This window comes from Dama dama, chromosome 26 (assembly GCF_033118175.1).
Source record: "Dama dama isolate Ldn47 chromosome 26, ASM3311817v1, whole genome shotgun sequence".
NCBI lineage: Eukaryota > Metazoa > Chordata > Mammalia > Artiodactyla > Cervidae > Dama > Dama dama.
This window is the reverse complement of record NC_083706.1, coordinates 55,593,026-55,619,142: the sequence shown is the minus strand read 5'-3', so window position 1 is coordinate 55,619,142 and position 26,117 is coordinate 55,593,026. Positions and strand designations below refer to the sequence as shown.

The 26,117-nt window shown below is 51.6% G+C and overlaps 2 protein-coding genes across 2 annotated transcripts in view; one reads left to right on the top strand and one right to left on the bottom strand.

Annotated features, from left to right (window-relative positions):
- The window catches only part of TCP10L (t-complex 10 like), a 31,584-nt gene extending 10,869 nt beyond the window's left edge, over positions 1-20,715 (bottom strand). The window contains exons 1-12 of the mRNA XM_061130240.1: positions 20,647-20,715; positions 19,890-20,028; positions 14,377-14,467; positions 9,357-9,492; positions 8,714-9,057; positions 7,640-7,709; positions 6,981-7,094; positions 5,673-5,831; positions 3,881-3,988; positions 2,245-2,348; positions 565-729; positions 55-156 (exon numbers count right to left, since the gene is read on the bottom strand). Coding sequence (XP_060986223.1) covers positions 144-156; positions 565-729; positions 2,245-2,348; positions 3,881-3,988; positions 5,673-5,831; positions 6,981-7,094; positions 7,640-7,709; positions 8,714-9,057; positions 9,357-9,492; positions 14,377-14,467; positions 19,890-20,028; positions 20,647-20,715 — 1,512 coding nt within the window. The 3' untranslated portion in view covers positions 55-143. The remainder of the gene's footprint in view (positions 1-54; positions 157-564; positions 730-2,244; positions 2,349-3,880; positions 3,989-5,672; positions 5,832-6,980; positions 7,095-7,639; positions 7,710-8,713; positions 9,058-9,356; positions 9,493-14,376; positions 14,468-19,889; positions 20,029-20,646) is intronic.
- GPR31 (G protein-coupled receptor 31) lies at positions 19,346-23,733 on the top strand. The gene has a single exon (XM_061130140.1). The coding sequence runs from the start codon at positions 21,291-21,293 to the stop codon at positions 22,257-22,259; it is 969 nt and encodes a 322-aa protein (XP_060986123.1). The 5' UTR covers positions 19,346-21,290; the 3' UTR covers positions 22,260-23,733.
- The last annotated feature ends 2,384 nt before the right edge of the window (positions 23,734-26,117 follow it).

Genomic DNA, 26,117 nt, shown 5'->3' with positions numbered 1-26,117 from the left:
ACTGTCAGCCCAGGAGCTTGGCCTGGGAAGATGGGCAGCCGTACCACCGCCTACCTTGTCCTCGGGGTGCTGGACTCCCCCCTCCTCCTCCTGTTTTATCTCGGTGTCCTCATGCTGAGACGCATTTGGGGGCGACGCTGGTTCTACAGGAAGATCCTGTGCAAAGAGCATCCAAGTGTCTGAGGTCTCCATGGAAACCGTGGTTAGGACCCCTGCCACCACACCTCACTGGGCCAGCCCGCACCCGATCCAGGGCCGTGTTCTGGGCTTTTATGAAGGCGCATGTCCCCAGCATCCCTGTTCATCTGATCCAGGCCAGGATGACTGAGTGACCGACAGTAGGTAATGAGGCACCTCCTGATGGAGACGTCGGCCCCCACCCAGAGCTGGCGGGGTTCCTTCTCAGGAGTTGAGGTGAACCCATGAGTAAGGGTCCAAAACCAAGTAAAAGCCAGAGAAAAATGTCACCTCTTAGCGCCTTACTTATGACGTCAGAAAGGGCAGAACAGAATGTGGGCTGTTCTTGGGAGGAGGGAAGGGAAGTTATCTCTCACAGCTCCCTACTTCCACACCACGTTGCTGTTGTTGGGCTCCCCAGGTGGCTCGGATGGTGAAGAATCTGCCTGCAATGCAGGAGACCCCTGGGTCGGGAAGATGCCCTGGAGGAGGAGATGGCAACCCACTTCGGTATTCTTGCCTGGAGAATTCCATGGAGAGGAGCCTGGCGGGCTACAGTCCAGAGGGTCACAAAGAGTCAGACATGACATAGTGACTAAACAACAACTTTCACACCATAAATATGTTCAAGCCCAAATTTCCTTCCATGGAGAAAATTATAAATTCTTAAAGAGATGGGAATAACAGACCACCTGACCTGCCTCCTGAGAAATCTGTATGCAGGTCAAGAAGCAACAATTAGAACTGGACATGGAACAACAGACTGGTTCCAAATCGGGAAAGGAGTACATCAAGGCTGTATACTGTCACTCTGCTTATTGAAGTTATATGCAGAGTACATAATGTGAAATGTCAGGCTGGATGAAGCACAAACTGGAATCAAGATTGCCGGGAGAAATATCATTAGCCTCAGATATGCAGATGACACCACCCTTATGGCAGAAAACAAAGAACTAAAGAGCCTCTTGATGAAAGTGAAAGAGAAGAATGAAAAAGTTTGCTTAAAACTCCACATTCAAAAAACTAAGATCATGGCATTCAGTCCCATCACTTGATGGCAAATAGATGGAAAAACAATGGAAACAGTAACAGACTTTATTTATTTTTGGCTCCAAAATCACTGCAGATGATGATTGCAGCCATGAAATTAAAAGATGGTTGCTCCTTGGAAGAAAAGTTATGACCAACCTAGACAGCACATTAAAAAGCAGAGACATTACTTTGCCAGCAAAGGTCCATCTAGTCAAGGATACGGCTTTTCCAGTGGTCATGTATGGATGTGAGAGTTGGACTATAAAGAAAGCTGAGCGCTGAAGAATTGATGCTTTTGAACTGTGGTGTTGGAGAAGACTCTTGAGAGTCCCTTGGACTGCAAGGAGATCCAATCTGTCAACCCTAAAGGAAATCAGGCCTGAATATTCACTGGAAGGACTGATGTTGAAGCTGAAACTCCAATACTTTGGCTGCCTGATTCGAAGAACCAACTCATTGGAAAAGACCCTGATTCTGGAAAAGATTGAAGGCAGGAGGAGAAGGGGATGACAGAGGATGAGATGGTTGGATGGCATCACCAACACAATGGACATGAGTTTGAGTAAGCTCCGGGAGTTAGTGATGGACAAGGAAGCCTGGCGTGCTTCAGTCCACGGGGTCGCAAAGAGTCAGACATGACTGAGCAACTGAACTGAACTGAATAATACTACTTATTCTTGTTTTAAATACAGCATATAATAAGCAGATTGCTAGCTAGCAGTTGGAGGTAATTATGCTATATTTGCCTTTGATTTTACTATTAATAGTTTTGGTTAAAAATTATAAGTAAAACTATTATAATATAAAACTTAATTTGAGAACTCAAGTGATGGAAAATTATCGCTCTTATTTTGACAACATGCTAAATGCATCCAAGTGAAAGCTAGAAAAAATGTTTCGACATATCGGTAAGGCTGCAGCCCTTCAGCAGGTTAGGAGGGGCATTTGGAATCATCATCGTTTTCTGTTCTCCCCATGAAGACAGAGGGGGTGTCCTTCCCAGTGCTGGGGGCTGCACCCCCTCACCCCACCCACCTGTGACTCCTCGGAGATGGCTGGGGAGGAACACGTGGGCTCATCCGTCGGGATCCGGGCAGGGGGCCTGCCTGCCTCACTCCCGGAGGGCGAGGAGTGTGTGTCTGCGGAGCAAGCGCGTGAGGTTGAGTGAACAGTGCACACACGTCTCAAAACCACATTATCCTCATCTGGTTCCCAAGTCCCACGTAAACTGACTGTGAACACGTTCTCTTTCCTTCATGAGATCAACATGCAAACAGAGGGTCCATTACACAGACACAGTGTCAATTGATCATGCAGGAAACATGAACTGTTTAAAGAATATGTGTGCTAAGTCGCTTAAGTCGTGTCCGACTCTGCGACGCTATGGACTGCTGCCCGCCAGACTCTTCTGTCCGTGGGATCCTCCAGACAAGAACACTGGAGTGGGTTACCATTTCCTCCTCCAGGGGATCTTCTGGACCCGGGGATCGACACCGTGTCTCTAACCTCTCCTGCACTGGCAGGCAGGCTCTTTACCACTGGCGCCACCTGGGAAGCCCATTTAAAGAATATATTCACCCTTTTTCGCATATTAAGATGGCTCGGGTGATGGAATCCAAAGGCCTGTTGTCTGCCTTGGAGCTGCGAGTGAGCCAGCCGGCAGATGGGTGCGAGGAGAGAAAAACCTGACCCCGCGGTGGCAGGTCTGCCGGGCAGAGGGCGCCGGGGGTGAGCGCCCCCTCGGTCCCAGGAGTCGGGGAGCGTGTCTCCAAGGAGGCACCGCTCCTCAGGGGAGACAGGACTGGAGGTTGAGGCTGGGGTGGGGTGGGGGCTGTCCTACTCAGCAAGTCAGCAGCAGGAAGCACCAGCAGGTAAACTGAGGCTGGGGGAGCAGGGTCGGGCCTGGCCCACAGGGTCCTCTGGGGGGGCGAGGGGCCACCAGCATCGACCTTCTGGGGGATGAATAGCTAGCCTGGGCTGTAGGGAGACCGCCGGGGGGACCCAGAGGACCGGCGCGGGGCGGGGGCCCGCGTCCACCTGGGCCGAGGGCGGGCTCTGAGATGGCAAGGCTGGGGGTCCTGCCAGGAGGACTGGCTGGGGACAGGCAGCTAACTGCGAGGGTCAGGTCTCCAGAAGCCAGGCAATCCTGATTGTCCCGCTGAGTTCTCGGTGCCCGAGGCCCCGAAGCTCATGCTCCGCACAAAGGCCCCACCCTCAGGGCTCTGGCCAGCGCGGAGGTGGGCTTTAGGGTGGCAGGCAGGTCCGCATGTGGGTCTGAAGGTGACTTGGGAAGGGCTCCCCGACACGTCCAGAGCTCGGGGCTCTCTGGTCCTGCTGCTGGGACCCGGAGCCAGGGTCACCCAGCTCAGCTATGCTGAGAGCCCCGAGCTCAGAAACGGGGCTGGGACTGTCCCATCTGGGTGGCGGGACCGCCCGCCCCCAGGACCAGCTCTGCGTGTGCGGGGAGAGCGGGGTGTGTGGGGAAGACTGGCAGAGGGGGCCCGGCGAGGGAACCGGAGAAGAGGGTCAGAGCAGGGCGGACGACCTGCTGAGAAACACAGGCGCTCGCCCCGGGAAGATCTTCAGGATAATAAAACGCTAACAGGATAATAAAACCGACGTCTGGGAGCCAACAGCAACGCTGAGGAAAAACCCGCTCTAGGAGGCTCACCCGGGTCATCCTTGGCTCGGTGGTCCTGGGGGGCGACCGCAGAGCAGCTGGCGCTGGGGACCTCCTGCCGCTCCATTTCTGCAGACTTTGGGGTGATTGTTGGAGCACCTAGGAGCAAGGACAGGCACAGAGCCCACAGGCCCGCTCAGCTGCAGCCCTCAGGGCCGCAGACCACACGCCGCAGAAAACCCTTCCGCTGTCAGCGTTTTCAAAGTGTCCGAGGACTCTGCCCGCAGCCCTGAGCCCAGCACTGCAAGAAGGACCTTTTTTTTTTTTTGTCATATTATTTTTGTTGTTGTTGTCGTTATTGACGTAGAGTTGATTTACAGTGCTATGTTAGTTTCAGGTGTAAAGTGACTCAGTTAAACATCTGTATTCTTTTTCAGCCTCTTTTCCCTTATAGGTTATTACAAGATATGGAGCAGAGTTCCTACGCTATACAGCCGGTCCTTGTTCCTTATCTGTTTTACCTGCAGTAGTGTGTCCATGTTAATGCTAATTTATCCCTCTTCATACCCTTTCCTCTTTGGTAAATATAAGTTTGTGTTCTATGTCTGTGGGTCTATTTCTGTTTCGAGTATAAGTTCATTTATATCATATTTTAGATCCTACATGTAAGTGATATCATCATGTGTATTTGTCTTTCTCCCCTGATTTCACTTAGTAGGATGCTCTCTGGTTATATCCATGTTGCTGCAAACGGCCTCATTTCATTTGTCTTGTGGCTGAGTGACGCTCCACTGTATGTACGTGCCACATCGCCTTTATCCTTCCTCTGCTGATGGGCGTCTAGGTTACGTCCGTGTCTTGGCTGTAGTAAACAGTGCTGCTGTGAACACTGGGGTGTGTGTACCTTTTCAAATTATGATTTTCTGCGGATGTGTGCCCAGGAGTGGGAGAGCTGAGTCATATGACAGTTCTATTTTTAGGGGCTATTTTTTTAAAATGTATTCTATGTATAGACACAGGTGTATAGAATAGTTTTTTGGACTCTAGGAGAGGGCGAGGGTGGGATGATTTGGGAGAATGCCATTGAAACATGTCTATTATCACACGTGAAGAAGATCACCAGTCCAGGTTCGATGCGTGAGACAGGGTGCTTAGGGCCGGTGCACTGGGATGATGACCCAGAGGGATGGGATGGGAGGGAGGAGGGAGGGGGGCTCAGGATGGGGACACGTGTACACCCGTGGCTGATTCATGTCAGTGTATGGCAAAACCACTACAACAGTGTAAAGTAATTAGCCTCCAATTAAAATGAATAAATTTATTTAAAAAATAGTTGCTTTGGGTAAATTATCTTAGTTCTCATATGCCTGTAAATAATAGTTTTAAAAAATAAAAATAAAATAAAATGTATTCTATTGAGGTATAGTCGGTTTGTAATGTTTCTCAGTGTCTGCTATACAGTAAGTTCAGTTCAGTTCGGCCGCTCAGTCGTGTCTGACTCTTTGGAACCCCATGGACTGCAGCACGCCAGGACTCCCTGTCCATCACCAACTCCCAGAGTTCACCCAAACTCACGGCCGTCGAGTCAGTTATTCACGGGGCCGTGTTTAGGTGCAGGAAAACACAGAGCACAATAGAGAAAATGATAATCAACTCCATGCGTTTACTTTTTTAGCATTAAAGTCAAATAATATTCATTAGTATATGAAAATATAATTATTCTTAATAAATTTAAACTATTTAGAATGATAAATTGAGTATTCTTTTTAGACATAGTGGAATTCCATCTAAACCTAGACTTTCAGCATAAGCAGTACAAATTCTCACTACTCCCCAGTGCTACCTTGGCATCCTCAGACAGGGCTGGCCTTTCTTCAGAAGCTTGTTCCCTCCCAGGAGGCTTTGCACGTTTGTCTTGAAGATTTCTGGAAAGAGCTTTATCGCCATCTTCACACGGTACCAGTTTCCCTGAGTCAGTTTTCTCTGTCTCTCTGCTTATTGGCTGAAAATGAACGTGGCAGTGCTTTTGCATTAATGACAATAATTATCCAAAAATATCAGCAAAAACCTCATGCTAGGCTGTTCTAGCCCTGTTTTGCACATGCTGCAAAGCAGAATTCTTGGTGTATCTAGTCTCCCACGTGCTAGCCCGTGTTCACATGGAATCGAAGAAAGTTAGCATTGATTGTCTAGAAGAGATTTGCTATCACAGCAAAACAAATTGCTCAAAACTGAATTTTAAAACATGCAGCAGAAATTTTTTCTATCCTTTGCCTTATTCGAAAATTGATAGCTTTGTGGTGTGAGCACACCAATTCTTCACTTACACATGCATTGATTAAGGAATTACGTTGCACGCTCCTAATTAATTCATTTCAATGCAGAACATAAGACAATGCTTCGTCCCAAAGCAAACCAGCAACTCCACACAGCGCTGGAGCTTCGGACACTCCCCACCCCAATGACCCGAAAAAGACAGCTTTCCCACTTTTAATAAACACCTGGATTAGGAGAGCCCAGACCCTCCTTCAAGGAATAAAATATTTTCTGCTCAGTAGAGGCATTGGGCAGGAGGGCAGGACACCAGGCCATCCCCAGGAGTCCGGGGGCTTTTCAGCCCGAGTCACCCATTACCCGATGGTGGCCTCTAGGTGTGAAGACACCTCAGAGCTGAAGTAGCAAATATGCTGCTGGTAAGACAGACTAAAGAGGAGCTGCCCTTAGCCAGGAAAATGCAGCGAGATAAAATAACACCCCGCAGGAGGCCCCCAGACAGCAGCATGAACTGTGCGTGGAGAGAGTCCAGGGCACGAGCCACAAGGGGACGCGATGGCTGCAGGTACACACGAGGATGAGCCAGACAGCGTCGTGGCTGTGGTCACCTGGGCCCCGACCCGAGGCTGGATCGGTAGAAATACAGCCCAGACCCAGGTGTACGGCCCTCCCGCCCGTGGCCAGCTCCCTGCCAGGCCCTCTGCCCTCAGGGCCCCAGGGAGACTGCGGCAAGAGAGGGGAACCCTGCTTTATCAGGAGGGAATCCCTCAAGGAGGCAGGGTCCCCCTGGGATGCTGCGGGGACACGTGGGCCTGGGTGCCCAGCCTCCGCGTCCTTTCACAGATGACAAACCCAAGAGTCAGCGGGTGGAAGTTACCTTCCCTGACGGCAGTCCTAGGAGCACTGCACTGTGACTTTGGCCAGCGTGTTTTGGTATTATCCCTGTATCAGCTGGCAGAGGGGATGTTTTCCCGACAGTAGGCTCTGACACCTAAGACAATTTATCACACAGAAAATTCAGGAAGCAAGGTCACGTCTCCTGATGTACAGTAACTGGGAGAGAAATGCACATTTAACCCATTCAACAGTAACTACAGTGTCCTAGGGAAAAAACAGGGATGCCAAGTGGGGGATCAGGGTGGGATTCTCCCCTCAACGTGTGGAAGGTTCTCCAGGAACACACACCACATCCCAAACATGGGGATGTCATGGCTCACTGTTTGAAAATATCCCAAGATCCCCAAGGCAACAAAACCAACATCTAATTTGTTTCCTTGCGCTGTGTGTCTTCAGCTAAGAAAGAATTCAAGAAGGAAAAAAGTGCCCCCGTTTCTAGCATCACTCACAGTTTATCTAAGATCGGAATTGGGAGAGCCATAGCCTCCCAGATCTGAAGCAAGTGGCCCAATCCCTCAGGCGGGAGGAGGTATTCTAAGTTACTCACCATTCAGCTCAGAGGAGGGCTGGGCGGGGAAGGGGCGAGGGTGTGGGGGATGGGGGGAGGCTGGTCCAGTGTGCTCGTGAGTGGTCACTGACCTTGAGGTTGCTGACCTTCTGATCTTCTGTCCCTGAAGTCGTGTCTGCACACAGATGCACCTGTGTGCACCTAAGGTGTGCAATTCCCATGTGTGTCTGTTCCCTTCAGATCGGGTGTGTACTTTGGAGGGCAGGCCCAGTCCCTCTAAGTAACCCCAGGACCCTGCGACGGGGACTGTCCACAGACTTAAGGCGTGTTTGGAGCCCGCCAAGTACAAGAGCTCAACACGAGAGAGAGATGAGAGAGGGAGGACCAGCCGTCATATCAGAGATACCCTGAGTCCTTGGGCTTCCCTGGGAGCTCAGCTGGTAAAGAATTCGCCTGCAAAGTGGGAGACCCTGGATCCATCTCTGGGTTGGGAAGATCTCCTGAGAAGGGAGTGTCTCCCCACTCCAGTATTCTGGCCTGGAGAATTCCATGGACTATATAGTCCCTGGGGTCACAGAGAGTTGGACACGACTGAGCAACTTCATTTTTCAGTTTCAAGTCCTTGAACTACAGACTCAAAAGCACACGGTGCGTGCAGACAAGAAGTGTTGGCGCTTCCCTTAATCTGCTAGAGGAAACCCCCAGTTACTTTTCGAGGGTGTTTACATGGTTTCTTGCTGACTCCTGCACGTACAACTCGAATGGTCCAGTTCTTTAGATGCACTTGCCAACACAGGAACAAGTCCTGGCCACCCCACCATCTCTGCGGCCTATGCTCAACCATGCCACCCACACGTGGAAGCCGGGCGCTGCGTGCAGGGAAGCAGGGTGATCGCTTTCCCACCTCTCCATTAAGCAGTCCCACGGCATGGACAGAGCGGCCCTGGGGCCCATGGGCTGCTTCTGGAATCAGCGAGCTGGTCCGAATCTAGACTCTGGGCTCCCCAGCCACTTGACTATCCCTAGGGTAGGACAGACCCACCTCAGGGGTCATGGCAGGGGTCAATAGGGGCAGAAAGCACAGACTGCCCCCGTAAACCCGGGCAGCATCCCACGTGCTGTTGCTTGGTGTTAGGAGATGTCTTTGCAGACAGACGTGCGGGCCCCCGTGAATGGCCTGGCCCCTCCCAACTGAACTGGTTGCTCATGGGGTGTGGAGTTGGCCAGAGGAGGCAAGCCCCCTGTCTCCTGCATGGGAAGTGCCACGGCCGCCCAGCGCCAAGCACGCAGCTCTGGGGGAGATGCTCTGGGCAGCAAACAGAGGCCCCGGCACCCGAGTGTCTGAGCATCTTCTCACGTGCACCGAGCCCGCCTCACTCCGCTTGGCCTCCAGGCTCTGCCTCTCCGAGGCCCTCAGCCCGGCCTGCAGCTCCAGGTTCTGCTTCACCAGCACGTCCATCTGGGCCCGGAGCTCACGGTGGGCGGCTGCCCAGCGGGCCTCCTGCCTCCTGAACTCCTCTCGGAGCCCCGAGACCTCCTGCTGCAGCCGCTGCGCCGGGAGAGAACAAGGACCGCTGTCAGGAGCCCGCGGCCGCTGGGCGCGATGCACCCCCATTTATACACCCAGGCCTGCACCCCTCCAGGACTGCACCCCCAGGCCTGCACCCCCTGGACCTTCATCCCCTGGATCTTCCATTCTCCCTACAGGTCTACACTCCCTAGACCTTCAACCTCAGACTTGCACCCCTCTGAGACTGCATTCTCCAGGCCTGCACCCGTCCAAGGCTGCACCCACCCCCAAGGCCTGCACCCCCCAGGCATGCACCCCCGGGCCTGTGCCCCGCTCACCAGCATATCCTCAGCCCTGCCGTCCTCTGGGGAGCGCCCGGCCGCTGTGTCAGGGTGAGGCTCAGCCCCACCATCCTCTGGGCAGCCCAGTTCCGTCTCTGCCAGCTTGTCGGCCCCCAGCTGAGCCCTCAGCATTCTGAGGAGGGAGCAGAAGGTCGGTGGGCAGGGAGGGGGTGCAGGCCGCCCCCCACTGCAGCATGGGATCCCCCTTCAGGACAGTCCAGCTCGGCCTGCGTAATGCCTACAAAGCTGACTCATGGACAGGCCATGGCGGTGTCCGCCAAGCTCCCACGGAGGACTGAGTGGCCACACGCAGGCTCTCCTTGGCAGTGGAGAGCAGACACTTTAACTCACAGACCATCGGGCCGTGCAGATGGGACTGTGGCTGGCCCCGCGACCGCGGGTGTGCTCAGGAGCGTCTCCGTGGGAAACTGAGGGCCCCTGCTCTGCCCAAAAGCTGGAACGGACCCTCCTTCCGCCGGGCTGAAGGGGCAGCTTTTCCAACACCCCCAGCGGGCCGAGTCTGGGCCACTGGGGACAAGGGACGTCACCCTAGAGCGGGGTGCTGGCCCTGCCCCCGGACACCCCAGGCAGGGGACGGGTGGACGCATTTCCTGCCTTCAGGCTGCGGGCTTTCGGCCATGGAGACTCCTGTGGCTCCCGGCCAGGCTGTGCGCAGACACCGGGAGGAACCAGGCCTCCGGGACGGCGCGTCCACCACCGCCGCACCTCACGGCGGCAGAAAACAGAGCGATACCCGAGGAACCAAATTCCCCAAACACAGGGCATCCTCTGAAACCACCCTCAGCTGATGGTCTTTCCACTCCGTTTTAAGTAAACCCAGGCCTTTATCAAAATGAGGATTAAGGCTGACTCAGAGTAACAGGCGAGTGTGGCCTTGAGTACAGAATGCAGCAGGGCAAAGGCTAACAGGGACTTTTGTCAAGCGAACACACCGGTCACAGCAAACATGTTCTTCCAACAACACAAGAGACGACTCTACTCGTGGACATTACCAGGCAGTCAAAACCCAAATCAGATTGATTATATTCTTTGCAGCTGAAGATGGAGAAGCTCTACACAGTCAGCAAAAACAAGGCAGGGAGCTGACTGTGGCTCAGATCACGAGCTCCTTATTGCCAAATTCAGACTTAAATTGAAGAAAGTAGGGAAAACCACTAGGCCATTCAGGTATGACCTAAATCAAATCCCTTATGATTATACACTGGATGTGACAAATAGATTCAAGGGATTAGATCTGATAGACAGAGTGCCTAAAGAACTATGGATGAAGATTTGTAACATTGTAGGGGAGGTGGTGATCAAAACCATACCCAAAGAAAAAGAAATGCAAGAAGGCAAAGTGGTTGTCTGAGGAGGCCTTACAAACAGCTGAGGAAAGAAAGAGAAGTGAAAGGCAAAGGAGGAAGGGAAAGATAAACCCAACTGAATGCAGAGTTCCAAAGAACAAGGAGAGATAAGAAAGCCTTTTCAAGTGAATAATGTGAAGAAATAGAGGAAAACAACAGAATGGGAAAGATTCGAGATCTCTTCAAGAGAATTGGATATTTCAAGGGAACATTTCAGGCAAGGATGGGCACAAAAAATGACAGAAACCACAAGGACCTAACAGAAGCAGAAGATATTAAGAAGAGATGGCAAGAATACACAGAAGAACTTTACGTAAAAGGCCATAATGACCTGGATAATCATAAAGACCATGATGGCGTGGTCACTCACCTGAAGTTAAACATCCTGGAATGTGAAGTCCAGTGGGCCTTAGGAAGCATTACTACAAACAAAGCTAGTAGAGGTGATAGAATTCCAGCTGAGCCATTTCAAAACCTAAAAGATGATGCTGTTAAAGTGCTGCACTCAATATGCCAAAAAATTTGGAAAACTCAGCAGTGACCACAGGACTGGAAAAGGTCAGTTTTCATTCCAGTCCTAAAGAAGAGCAATCTCAAAGAATGTTCAAACTACCACATAATTGTGCTCATTTAACATGCTAGCAAGGAAATGTTCAAAATCCTTTAAGCAAGGCTTCAACAGTACATGAACCAAGAACTTCCAGATGTTCAAGCTGGTTTTAGAAAAGGCAGAGGAACCAGAGATCAAATTGCCAACATATGTTGGATCATGGAGAAAAGAGAATCCCAGAAAAGCATCTACTTCTGCTTCACTAACCATTCTAAAACCTTTGACTGTGTGAAAATCAGCAAACTGTAGAAAATTCTTAAAAAGATGGAAATACCAGACCACCTTACCTATCTCCTGAGAAATCTGTGTGCAGGTCAAGAAGCAATAGTTAGAACCTGATATGGAACAACTTACATGATTCAAAATTGGGAAAGGAGTACGTCAAGGCGGTGTATTGTCACCCTGCTTATTTAACTTATATGCAGAGCACATCATGAGAAACGCTGGGCTGGAGGAAGCGCAAGCTGGGATCAAGATTGCCAGGAGGAACATCAGGAACCTCAGATAGGTAGATGATACCACACTTATGGCAGAAAGTGAAGAGGAACTAAAGAGCCTCTTGATGAGGATGAAAGAGGAGAATGAAAAGCTAGCTTAAAACTCAACATTCAAAAAACTAAGATCATGGTATCTGGTCCCATCACTTCACGGCAAATAGAAGGTGAAACAATGGAAACAGTGACAGACTTTTATTTTTTTGGACTCCAAAATCACTTCTGATTGTGACTGAAGCCATGAAATTAAAAGATGCTTATTCCTTGAAAGAAAAGCTATGACCAACATAGACTGTATGTTAAAAAACAGAGACATTACTTTGCCAACGAACTATGGTTTTTCCAGTAGTCATGTATGGATGTGAGAATTAGACCATAAAGAAAGCTGAGCACCAAAAAAATGATGCTTTGAACTGTGGTGTTGGAGAAGACTCTTGAGAATCCCTCGGACTGCAAGGAGATCAAATCAGACTATCCTAAAGGAAATCAACCCTGAATATTCATTGGAAGGACTGATGATGAAGCTGGAACTCCAATATTTTGGCCACCTGATTTGAAGAGCCAACTTACTGGAAAAGACCCTGATGCTGGGAAAGATTGAGGGCAGGAGGAAAGGGGGGCAACAGAGGATGAGATGGTTGGATGGCATCACTGACTCGATGCACGTGCGTTTGAGCAAGCTCCAGGAGATACTGAAGGACAGGGAAGCCTAGTGTGCGGCAGTCCATGGGGTCACAAAGAGTGTACATGACGTAGCGACGGAACAACAGTGACAGAGGACATCAGTGATTGTCCCAGGGCCAAGCGCTTGGGGGAGGGCGCAGGCTCACAAGGACAACTGAAACTATGACATTTACACCTGTGAGCAAACAGAAACGCGTTTATTCATAAACTTCAAACTATACTAAACGTGGAGTGAACAATTCAACCACAGCGGCAGCCCAGTAAGAAGTTAAAAGCATTTGTTTTGTGAAGAAAGATAGTCAAAAGCACCAACAGCAAAGACTAATGAACTGATCATTCCATCATCCCAGCCCCAGCCGGGTTTTACTAAAGTCTCACTCAGAAGCTGGCTTGAGTGTGTCATCCTTGTGACTCTAAAAAGGTGCTCCTTTCCTGTCTCTCTAACAGGATGAATACCAGCTCCTAAGGCAGTCTTGGGGAGACCCCACCCTCGGCCGACCCAACAAGTCCTGTCGCCTCACCTAGTCCAGGGCGGTCATCGGGTGGGGTCCTGGCCCCCCACAGCCACCGTGACCCCACCACTCCTTCTCAGAGAACAGCGATTGATTCTAAACTGCCTCCCCGCCTTAAAGGGGCACACACGTACCACACTTCCCAACACTCTGGCTAGCTTTATGATTTCATAAAGTTAGAAGACAGTTAAATATTTACAAACGTGTGGTTTGGGTGTAGTCAGTTCAAAGTCAGCGGAATACATTACCCACAGAGGGAACTGAAGGTGGTGGGACTCCACCTCCCAACTGACCACCCACGATGTGTTTAATATCAAGCTTTCCATGCATAACACAGAGCAAGTCCTCATTTCTCTTAGCCCGTGTCCTCGAGGACGTAAAGCTGTCCTTTGACCCATTATTTGCTAGAAGGGTAGCAGGATCCCTGCAGACACAGAGGGAGTGTGGCTATGTAAGTCCGCAGTTGGGGAAATAAATCAGATGAAGCCCCTGGAGGTGGGGGAGGGGGCCGACCCCGAGCCTGCAGACCCTGGACGGGAGGAGAGCAGGGCTTCCAGGTGAAGCCACAGGATTAGAGGACCCGGACACGGGCCCTGGGCACCACGTGTCAGGGAAGCTGTGCTCTCTACCGTGCCGGCCGTTGCTGGGAGTTCTAGGAAAGTGCTGGAAGAAAAAGGCATTTCTAGGCTCTCACTTAGCTCTATGAAGGCATGATCTTGTAGTTCAGTAGAAAGACTATTTGTGACTAATGCTGCCCACTGAGAAAACAGTTTGAAAATACATTCCTAATACTGTCTAATTAGAGAACCCTCTTAACAAGAACAGTTTGACCAGATTGTAATATTCTTCAAATACACCGGGGAGAATGTCTAGTTAACCATGGCCAAGGTGTTTGAATTTGGAGTATGACTTTAAATGTGCTCCTGGCTCTGGGACCCCATGAACGTGCCAGGTTGAGGAGCCCGGTCGGTGCGGAGTGGGGTCCTCTGTGAATACCAGCTCCTCTTCTCTCGGTCACGGGACTTCGGCACATGGGACAGACCCCGTCTCTCCATGTCCCCTGTCTGCCTCTTCTGAGCGTCAGGTAAGAGGGTCCCTTTTCCCCTCGGTCCCCTAGCCTGCAAAATTTAGACGTGAATGTGGTTTCAGTTTTTGTTCAATGTCGATAAATGAAGAGGACTACCTGGTAAACTCTGATTCTCTTTCAAAGTTTCCCGCACCCCCAAGCCCTGTGGGAAGCTGCCACCCACGGGGGGGCTGCCCGAGCAGGGTCACAGCTGGGGAGCAGCCAGCTCGTGGTAACCACAAGCCTGAGAAACAGGAAAGGGCGGGCCTGTCCCTGAAACTCACGCTTTTGCTGGCCTGAGTGCAGGTTCCCAGAGCTGCGTGGAGCCGGACAGGAAGGTTCGTCCCGGGTCACTGACGGAGCAGCGGGGCGGCACTTCCGCCGGGTCGGGGCTCAGTCCCAGGGGTGTGCGTCAGGCCGGGGCAGGGCCGGGGGCCCTGCGGGGTCCCACGGTAGGAAAATCCACTCCCTGTGCCTCCTCAGCAAGCCCCCCAAAGTGTGTTTCTTCCCCCAGTTCCTGGCCTAAAAGATGTATAAAGAAAACCAAAGAAATGCACAATCTTCTGTGTCAACTCTACACCTATTTACTAAAAACAACAAAATTTAAAATCAAACACATGCAAAGCCCTCCTATATCATGGACACAAGTTCCGTCTCTTAGAACCTTCTGTAAAGTCATAGCTAGTGGCATAGACAAAGGCTCGGCTGTAGGATATCCCTCACCTATCCTACGATGCTGATGTTCCAAATATTTCAAAGCACAGTGACATGAGAAGCTTTTTAAGATTACAGATTAAATGGAGAAAAAATATCCACTTTGTAAACATCTACTTCTGCTTCACTGACTACACTAAATCCTTTGCCTGTGTGGATCACAACAAATTTCGGAAAATTCTTAAAGAGATAGGAATACCAGACCACCTTGCCTGCCTCCTAAGAAATGTGTATACAGGTCAAGAAGCAACAGTTAGAACCAGACATGGAGCAATGAACTGGTTCCAAATTGGGAAAGGAGTACATCAAATCTGTATATCGTCACCTTGCTTATTTAACTTATATGCAGAGTACATTATATGAAATGCTGGACTGGATGAAGCACAAGCTGGAATCAAGGTTGCTGGGAGAGATATCAATAACCTCAGATACGCAGATGACACCACCCTTATGGCAGAAAGCCTCTTGATGAAGGTGAAAGAGGAGAGTGAAAAAGCTGGCTTGAAACTCAACATTCGAAAAACAAAGACCATGGCATCCGGTCCCATCACTTCACAGCAAATAGATGGGGAAATGATGTAAACAGTGACAGACTTTATTTTCTTGGGCTCCAAAATCACTGCAGATATGAAATTAAAAGATGCTTGCTCCTTGGAAGAAAAGCTATGACAAACTTAGCATATTAAAAAACAGAGATATTTCTTTGCCAACAAAGGTCCATCTAGTGAAAGCTATGGTTTTTCCAGTAGTCATACGGATGTGAGAGTTGGACCATAAAGAAGGCTGAGTGCTGAAGAATTGATGCGTTCGAACTGTGGTGTTGGAAAAGACTCTTGAGAGTCCCTTGGACTGCAAGGAGATCAAACCAGTCCATCGTAAAGGAAATCAGTCCTGAATATTCACTGGAAGGACTGATGCTGAAGCTGAAACTCCAATATCTGGCTACCTAATGCAAAGAGTCAAGTCATTTGAAAAGACCCTGATGCTGGGAAAGATTGAAGGCAGGAGGAGAAGGAGACGGCAGAGGATGAGATGGTTGGATGGCATCACCGACTCAGTGGACCTGAGTCTGAGCCTGCTCCAGGAGACAGTGAAGGACAGGGAGGCCTGGCGTGCTGCGGTCCACGGGGTCACAAAGAGTCGGACACGACTGAGCCGCTGAGCAAGCAACAGCAACAAGCTGTGTGAAGCAGCGCCTCATAGAAAGAACTGGAAGGAAAGTCACCAAAATTTTAGCAAATAGTGTCTCTGAGTAGTGGGATTAGAAACAATTTTTTTAATTTTACTTTACAGCTTCCTATATGTTCTATGACTGAATGGATCACTTCAATAATAAGGAACTAGCTGTCAATTCTAAAGTTTTTAACCTGTGAGGTTACACTTGAGAGGGACGCATTTTCTTTGGAAGCGTCAGCCCGAGGCTGAGGACGCAGTGTTTGCTCATATGACGAGCAGCCTCGCAGCGCGGTTAGTTATGTGGACACGGGCATCACACCCTCTTGAGAGACGCACAGACAGAGATAAAGACGTGTGGAAGGGCGAGAGCATGTGTGATCAGTGTCAAGATTGAGCTCATGAGAACGAGACTTTAAAGCCCACTAGACCACTTTCCAATCCTCCTCATAAGCCCAGAAATTGCGTTGGCCATTTTCGGGTCTGGGGGAAGAAGAGCAGAGAGGAGGCGAGAAGCAGACAGTACTGACCGGAGGGCGCGGTGGGGGCAGTCACACCACCCAGCAGGCAGCCCTCCCCACGTGCAGAGTCACGTCTGCTGATGGGCGAGAATGGCCCGGCGGGAAGCCAGGCTGCGCACAGCAGGGACTGCATGACCCTGTCTCTGTGTAAAGGCCCACGTGTGACGGGCGGGTATGTAACAACAACTTCCCTTTTCACTGCGCTTCCTTGTGTTTCCTGTTTGTTAGCGCTGAGATGATGAGACGAGATCTCATTATGAGATCTCATCATGAGATGATGAGACTGGCGACGGGATGAGATCTGAGACTCCTCTGTAAAAAAGCAAACCTGTGTCTAGGAAAATGAGCATCGATTTCTCTAATCCTTTGAACTGTGCGTTATCAGAGTGATGGTGGGAATGTCGAGGGAGCAGGTTGTGACAGCAGAAGGCGGGGGTGGTGGGGATGAAGCGGCTGCACTGACCCCCCTCCCCGCCCCCCGCTCCCCCAGACTCTGCTGGGAGGGCGAGGAGAGGGGCACAAACTCAGGAGCACAGAATCACCGCCCCTGGTCCAGGCGTGGGGAGGAGCGGAAGCCAGGGGCCACGGCATCCTAGCAACAGTTATCCAAGTTGCCTTCAAAGCAAATCTGAAAAGATCTGATGTAGCAGTCGTCTTCCCCCAAAAGCTAGCTGAGCTCCTCTCGGATCAGTGTAGAGATCTGTGAAGCACACACAGACACACACGTGTGCATACTCTGTCCATATCTAGCAGTTCATCACCACATGAGGGCTTTTTAAAACAATGATTTTATTGAAATATAGTTGATTTACAATGCTGTGCTAAAATCCGCCGTACAGAAAGTGACCCAGTTATACAGATATGCATTCCTTTTCATAGTCTTTCCCATTGTGGTTTATTATAGACTGTTGGAAACAGTTCCCTTGCTCTACAGAAGAACCTGGTTGTTAATCCATCTTGTATGTAATAGTTTGCATCTGTTCACCCCGAACTCCCAGGCCATCCTTCCCCCAGCCTCCTCAGCCCCTTAGCAACCACAGACCTGCTCTCTGCCTGGTTCATCTGAGCCACACTTTAGATTCCACGCGTAAGGGACAGCATGTGGTACTTGTCCCGTCTGACTCACTTCACTTGGTGTGGCCATCTCTGGGTTCACATATGCTGCATAAACAGCGTGCTGCAGTCCGTGGGGTCGCAAAGACTCGGACACGACTGACTGACTGAACTGAAGATCACGCTGCGGCCCAAACGTGGTTAAGGCAGGAGAAGACTTGCCACCTACAAAACGTCAGTAGCTGCCACCCTGCTCACACGTCGTCCAGATTCCGAGCTCCCATGTGGATCCTCACTCTGGAAGGAGAAAGTTGCTCACTCCCGACCCCTTGGGGAAGCCCCTTCTGGTGAGTTTCCCCAGGTGTGAGGGCTCCTCCGGCAAGTGCAGGCCCGCAGAGGCGACGCCCCTTCTCCCTGCCTTTCCTCCATGTGGCACGGCTTCCTGGGACCTTCGTTTCACTCACAGCAAGGAAATTTCGACAGTGGCATGGGATCCCGGCCAAAACTTGGGTCCTGCAGGGACCCTCGCCAAAGCCGCCCTCTGGCAGCCTGTCCCCCATGGACCAAATCTGCTCACTGGCATGGGCACCACAGAGGATGTCTGGGATTTCACATGCTGGGACAGAAGGAAATGTCTCAAGGAAAGCACAGAGTCCTGAAAGGCAAATTTATCACATTCTGCATATTTGACTGTTTCTTTACTAAAGGCAAAGGAGAAAAGGAAAGATATACCCATCTGAATGCAGAGTTCCCAAGAATAGCAAGGAGAGATAAGAAAGCCTTCCTCAGTGATCAATGTAAAGAAATAGAGGAAAACTGTAGAATGGGAAAGACTAGCAATCTCTTCAAGAAAATTAGAGATAGCAAGGGAACATTTCATGCAAAGATGGGCACAATGAAGGACAGAAATGGTATGGACCTAACAGAAGCACAAGACATTAAGAAGAGGTGTCAAGAGGTGTACAAAAAAGATCTTCATGACCCAGGTAACCATGATGGTGTGATCACTCACCAAGAACCAGACATCCTGGAATGTGAAGTCAAGTGGGCCTTAGAAAGCATCATTACAAACAAAACTAGTGAATGTGATGGAATTCCAGTTGAACTATTTCAAATCCTGAAAGATGATGCTGTGAAAGTGCTGCACACAATATGCCAGCAAATTTGGAAAATTCAGCAGTGGCCACAGGACTGGAAAATGTCAGTTTTCATTCCAATCCCTAAGAAAGGTAATCCCAAAGAATGCTCAAACTACTGCACAATTGCACTCATCTCACACGCTAGTAAAGTAATGCTCAAAATTCTCCAAGCCAGGCTTCAACAGTATGTAAACCATGAACTTCCAGATATTCAAGCTGGATTTAGAAAAGGTAGAGGAACCAGGGATCAAATTGCCAACATCAGTTGGATCATAGATAAAACAAGAGAGTTCCAGCAAAACATCTATTTCTGCTTTATTGCCTACACCAAAGCCTTTGACTGTGCAGATCACAACAAACTTCTTAAAGGACAATACCATCTTCCAGAAGTAAGGAGAACACACCAGTATGCTGAGAAAAAGAAGCAGAATTTTTTTAACTCTATAACTTTGATTTTTTTATATGTAAAAGGAAACATATAATTATTTATATATTATATAAATAATTATATATTAAAATATATAAGTATTTTCCTTTTATATTTAAAGGGAAAATACATAAGTATTAATGTTTATGTTACCTATTGAGCTAGAATATTTACAATTTAGAAAGTTTTTGGTATACTGTGAATATTCTGTTAAGGGATAGTAGCTTTTAAGGTCTCTCCAAGTTTTCAATGAGTTGAAATGATTTAATCCATTTCTTTCCTGCATTTGTGTGACTTCTGTCCCTGAGCAGTTGAGTAAGTGCCAGCTTTCCTGGGCGTCACCATGAGCCACAGCATCCCTGGAGACGAGCTGGTGGTCTCCAACCAACCCTCAGCTGGAACGAACGCATCCTCTCGTGTCCCTGGAGGCGTCACAACAGGTACCAGGCAGGATGCTTCTGCAATTGCAAAAGCTTAGACAACTCTCCAAATGCATCTTCTTAGGAAATAAGAGGCAGGCGAACCTGCATGATGCAGAGATGGAAGAATGTGTGGGCTGGTGGTCCAGCTGAAAAGGAAAACCTGGTAAAGCAAGAAGGAACACTAGTCAAATTGCCTGAAAAGTCATGCAAATCAAAGGCCGTGGCGGGCTTGCTGGGACCTGGACTTTCCACGCACGCAGGTGTGAGGCGTGGAAGCCGTGGGCAGAGTGGTCGGGACGCGGGCTCTGGGACAGGCGGGGCTGGGAGGACCCGGCTCCTGCCACTCACCGCCCTGCAACCTGGAGCGAGCGACCTCCCCTCTCCGAGCCGCCACGCCGTCGTCCACGGCGCAGAGCTTAGGCCTGTGCCTCCTGCTCCTCGTGCCACTCAGTTCATTGCAGTAACACAGGTGAGCACGGGATGGTGCCTGAAACACGGCAAACATACGGCAGCTAGTAATCCTCACGTTGGAAAGCCTCCTGAAGCTTAGGTCTCAGAAACGAAGGCGTCGAAGCACATGGAACTGAAGTCAGGTGTGGAATTGTACCACGACGTTGGGAGAGAAGAGTTTTGCTGAAAGTCTAAGCATCGGATAGAGGTTAATGACGACTGCAGCTCACACGTCTGGCACCCGTGAAGCCCCAGATAATGGCGCACAGCGCCGTGCGCCTAAGAGTGTCTCAGACACGGGGACCCTGCACGCTGACATCCTCATATGCACCCCGCAGGGCTGCTGAGTGGAGAAGCCGGATAGAACTAAACCCTATTTGACTCCAAAGTGCAAACCAGGCTGAACAGGGACTTCCTAGTGGTACAGCGGTAAGAACTGCCGTTGCAGGGGGCACAGATTCAAGCCCTGGTCAGAGAACTAAGATCCTCCATGTCATGAAGTCAAAAAAGAAAAAAAAAAAAAAACTCAGGCTAAACCGAAGCAGGGAGAATCAGGGCCAAGACCCAGTGAGTTAGGGTCAGGATGGGTCGGAATGACGGCTTCATCAGGATTTGGTCTTTGACTCTGCTTATGCCTCAGGCACTGTTTCATCACCAGCGCACAGAGCGCATCCCTGGGCTCGTGGACCAGACATGCTGGTGGAGCCTGTGTGTCCAGACCCATCATCGGTTTTACTCTGCTTTCCAAGCCCGTTGAGGGGGGCTTTCCCACCCCCAGGGGTGCGGGTCCCCACGTGGGGAGTGTGGGAGGGTAGGGTAGGATCTTCTCCTCAACAGAAGACCAGTTCTGATGAAATAAAAGGACAAGTGAAAGTGGGCAACTGTCAAATGACCGGGTCGTCCACGTCCTCTTCTCGGGGATCGCAGCACCGGGTCTGACTGGCGGAAAACAGCACAGACTCGAGAACAATCTGTTCCCTTCATTATCTTAACTTTATAAAGTCTTCCTGAACTTCCCAAGCCCCTCTGGGGCCACACACAGACCCTCAGGATAAAGCACTCGATTTAACACTGGACAACGGGAAGTGAAACACAATTTCCCCTTTTTCAGGGCAAAACAAAACTGCAAGGGTTTTTTCCCCTCTGCTCCTGATCCTCTTTCCCCAAACAAATTTTACTTTGTCTCTGACTTCATCCGGATGCTGTCAGTGTGTTCCCTGTGGGAACCAGCACAGCCTCGGGCTCCATCCCTGCCTTCCACTCCCGAAGCCTCGGCTCCCTGGACAGACGGACAGACGGATGGCGGGGACGCGCGACATGCTGCCACCGAACTGCTCGGCGCACAGCCAGGCGGCGGAGGTGGCCACGGCCTCGCTGCTGCTGCTGGAGTGCGGGCTGGGCACACTGGGCAACGCCGTGGCGCTCTGGACCTTCTTCTTCCGTCTGAAGGTGTGGAAGCCCTACGCCGTCTACCTGCTCAACCTGGTGCTGGCGGACCTCCTGCTGGCCGCCTGCCTGCCCTTCCACGCCGCCTTCTACCTGAGTCACAAGCACTGGGACCCGGGGCATGCGCCCTGCCAAGCGCTGCTCTTCCTGCGGGCCCTGTGCCGCGGGGCGGGCCTGGCCTTCCTCACCGCCGTCACCCTGGACCGCTACCTGCGGGTGGTCCACTCCAGGCTCAGGGTCAACGCGCTGTCGCTGCGGGCGGCCTGGGGCATCTCAGGCCTGGTCTGGCTGCTCATGGCCGGGCTCACCCACCAGAGCGCCTTCCTCTCGGAGGCGGAGTGCCCCAGCTCCGAGCCCCGGGAAGAGTCCTCCTTCCGCCACCTCTGGCAGGAGGCGCTTTTCTTCGTCCAGTTCATCCTGCCCTTCGGCCTCATCCTGTTCTGCAGCGCGGGCATCCTCAGGACCCTGCGGAAGCGGCTGCGGGAGCCGGACAAGCAGCCCAAGCTGCGGCGGGCACGGGCGCTGGTGGGCGCGGTGGGCGTGCTGTTCGCACTGTGCTTTCTGCCCTGCTTCGTGGCCCGCGTCCTGCTGGCCGCCTCCCGGGGGGCGCGCAGCTGCGGGCTCCTGACCGCCGCGGTGCACGCGGCTGATGTGACCGGCAGCCTCACCTACATGCAGGGTGTGCTGAATCCCGTGGTCTACTGCTTCTCCAGCCCGGCCTTCCGGCACTCCTACCGCAAGCTCTTCTACACCCTCACCCTGCGGGCCCGCAGGCTGCACGCAGAGGCCCCGGGCTGGGACCTCAGAGACTCGGACTCCTGAGGACCGCCCGCCCTTCCCTGTCTCCAGGACGACTCTCCCGGGGCCGAGCAAGCAGGATGGGAAGTCAGGATTCGGCACTACACATTTCACACCGCGCCAGCAAGCGTCCTGCCCACGCTGTTCACTGCGATTTCCTCCAGTGACAGAGCCTCACGGAGCCACTACTCAAAACCAAGCCAGCGGAGCCTCCTTGACACAATCACGGGGCACGCTGAACTGCTCGATTATGGCCCCATGCTCGTTGCTGAGAAAAGATGCTCTGTGTCCGGTGATGGAGGGGGAGGAGGAGGAAGGCGGCATGCCTCGTGTGGTTCTGACGGTTCGGCGTTGGCAAATCACTTTAACTTCCTATGCTGGTTTGTAAATGCAAAGAGGTCTCTGCTCTTTTGCACCTACTGTGCAGACTGTGGTCACCGATGTGGGGAAGTGGGGCTTCGGGTCTGAAACCAGGTTCCGCCGGCTGTAAGCGTCCCGTGCTCAGCTCTGCTTGATAAACTTGAGCTCCACTTGCGTAAATTATAGGTCACACCCAAGACAGCACGGTCAGTGCCTACCTTTATTATTAGGCGTGCTTTCTCACTAAACTTCTCAGAAGTGCTTGTAGAACTCTTTAAGGTTTGAATGGCTACATGCTTCTGAAACTCCGTCTGCTTCCCCTGCTCTAAAACAACCGCTGTGCTCTGAGCCTCCCGGGAGGAGCACTCGGTGTGAGAGCGTGCTTTCCACCCAATGCCCGCAACGCGGAAGTCCTGAGCAAGGCTGCTGGGGACCGGCCGGGCACAAGGCCACGGCAGAGAAGGTGGGCAGAGCCCCTGGACACTAACAGCGGCTGCCTCTTCTCCTCTGACTCTTAGATGATGTCCCAGGTTTGCAGCCCATGCTGCTGACAGAGGACTTAGAGCATCACCTTCTTATCTGCCTCATCTCCCATCCTCTGTTCAAGGCGGTGGTGCCACCCCAGAGAGACTCTAAGATGCTTAGAAGGGGCCTGGGGTCTGCCTGTAGCTCTGGATCCCGGGGTCCGCTCGGAGCACCGGGTCCCGGGATCTGCCTGTATCACTGGGTCCCTTGCAGCCCACACTGGGGCCTCACATGACCTTCACCTGTACCGCCCCCATGGAGAGACTTCTGCTTTGCCCAGAAGGTGCTCTATGAAGGTATTTAAGGTTAAAACTGCTGGAATTAGGCAACGGGAAATGGCAAAGCTACCTCCCCTCCAGGATCTGTGTGCCTCCCACGTAGGCTCCTTGCCAGAACCAGACTTGAAATGTGGGCATGACCTTCCCACTGTGCCCTGAAGGAGGCAGGCCGCCAGTACTAACACGGGGAATGTGGGTCCCCCAGCAACACTGCGCTCTCTTCTCGGAGTTCAGTTCCTCCCGAGTGAACAGAATTTCAAAGGACTTAGAAGGGGAATAGGACCCGATGAGGTGTGATGCCAATGAATAAAATTCTCTGATGTGGCCATTCTAAACTGTGTTTCTTCCATCTCAAAGAAAAGAATTGTCTTCATTTTTCTTCCTTTGATCTTACTGCACATACAATGCTAAATGCTGCTTTAAAGAAACAGGGGAGCCTGGCTTGCTGCAGTTCCTGGGGTTGCAGAGTCAGACACAAATGAGCGACTGAACTGAACTTAAAGAAACTAACATTCAATATAAGCCTTTCCCATATTATGCTAAGTTCCCCATAAGCCTTATTGATAACCCAGTGATCTGCTCAGGAGATGTTTCTTAACCATCCTCGTGCTGATGACATCTCTGCCTCTACGCAGGTAAATCCACACCCTGAAAACACACAGCCGTCCAGACGTCAGGTACACTTGGGGTGGGGGTGGGCAAAGCCAGCCCACCTGACCATCTGGACAGGCTTGCTGGCCCACCCTGGGCACTGACTGCTTCCCACAAGCCGTCTTGCCAGGCTCCCTCCACAGTGCTGTGGCCAGCGGCTCTGCCCACACTCGGGGGGCAAAATGGGGAGGTCTCATCACAGAACTACTGCCTCTCAGGGTCCTGATGACAGTCTCCTGGACTTGCTGGGGGATCAGTCCAGGAACTTTTGAAACCTGGATGCCTCAGCTCACCCTGGGGGTTCTGACTCAGTTGGTCTGGGAGGCATGGGTGAGATTGAAGTCCCCTCATGAATTCTGTTGGGTTTCCCAGGTGGTTCCAGGGTAAAGAATCTGCCTGCCAATGCAGAAGATGTAGGAGAGTCGGGTTTGATCCCTGGGTGGGGAAGATCCCCTGGAGAAGGCAATGGCGGCCCACTCTAGTGTTCTTTCTGGAGAATCCCATGGACAGAGGAGCCTGGTGGGCTACAGCCCACAAGGCTGTAAAGAGTCGGATGCGGCTGAGCAACAGCATCAGTTCTGACGCCGTGCAGACAGGCTGAGAGTCCGGGGGTCAGCGGCCATGCCCCGGGCCCCTGTGTCAGCATGCTTCTCCATCGCTTCCTTGCCTTGTGACCTGGGACAGTTCATCCAGCTGCTCTGAACTCTCCTCTCCTGTCAAATGGGGGCAGGAGAAACAGGCCACACGGGGCGACCGTGTGGCTGAAACAATCCACGAAACTGTGGGCACAGAACCCGGCTCATGACACAGCGTACAGCAGGTGCTGCCTGGCCGCTTCCACGTGACCCGCTCAATCAGCGGTCTCTGTGTACGTCCCCACAAGCCTGTGGTCCCTCTGGGGACTCAGCATTTCACCTACACGCCCTCAGCACAGCCTCCTGAGCCGGCTGTCTGGCAGCTCTGCTACATCAAAGCTTTATTGCTATTCTTTCCTTCCAGCGATTCCTTTCTGCATGTTTTCTAAGGATCCTGTGAAACGGGATGAACTTTTGTGTGTGTGGAAGGTTCAGGATCCACCAGGCATCTCTGAGGATGTTTTGGCCGCCTGGTCCTGCCTCTCCCGTAGGACGCCAGCTCTGCACGTGGACAGGCCTCTTCTTTAAAGACACGGAGCACGGAGGTTGTCTTCTCCAGATGATCTTCTCCGAGTAAGGAAATGACTCAGAATGAAAGTGTGAGCAGACAGCACACGACGGCCATCGGAACCGCAATCATCCTGCTGCCAGAAGCAGGTTTTGGTTTCTCTTCTCCCGTGACTCACTTCCTGCAACGCGGTGGGTCTCCAGCCTCGCTGCGCACCTTGCAAATCTCAGCCCTGCCTCAGCTCTGACCCAGATTTCCGTACGAGAGATGTATTTCTTTCTCTGCTCAGATCACGCCGCTGCTCTTTGAAAATCCCGGCCACCTTCTCCTTCCCCTTTCCAGAGTCTAGCACCCCCTGCGCCGGCCTGGGTCACATGTCCTGCAGGTGCAGGTTCTGGCCTGGGACGCTCCAGACTCTATCCTGGGGGTCCCTCCCTGCCCACCGCCCCCTGCCTGCCACCTGGCTCACCCTGGCCCAGAGGCCTCCGTGGACCTCCCGTCTGCGCTCCCCACCCTGGAGGCTCCTTGCACGAGGCTTGGCACACAGTAGAGGCTTAATAAATCTGTGGAATAAATACATACACAAACCAACCTGATCTAAAGTTAAAAATTCACTTTATTCACTGTTTAATAGGGATCTTTTTTAAATGGGTAGAGGCCGTCCCAGCAGAGCAACGCTGGGCCCTGTGACTCCAGCTCTAGTTGTCTGAGGATTCCCCACACTATATCCACACTGCCGGCCCCATCTCACATTCCTGCCATGCGCGAGGGTTCCAATTGCTCCACCTCCTTCCCAGACCTTGTCATTTTCTGGTTTTGCTTGTTCGCTTCTTCGTGTTTATAGTAGCCATCCCAAGGGATGTGAGGTGGAGAAATGTTTCTTTGAAAATCAGGAAACACTTGATGACTTCAGAGACGGAGAAGA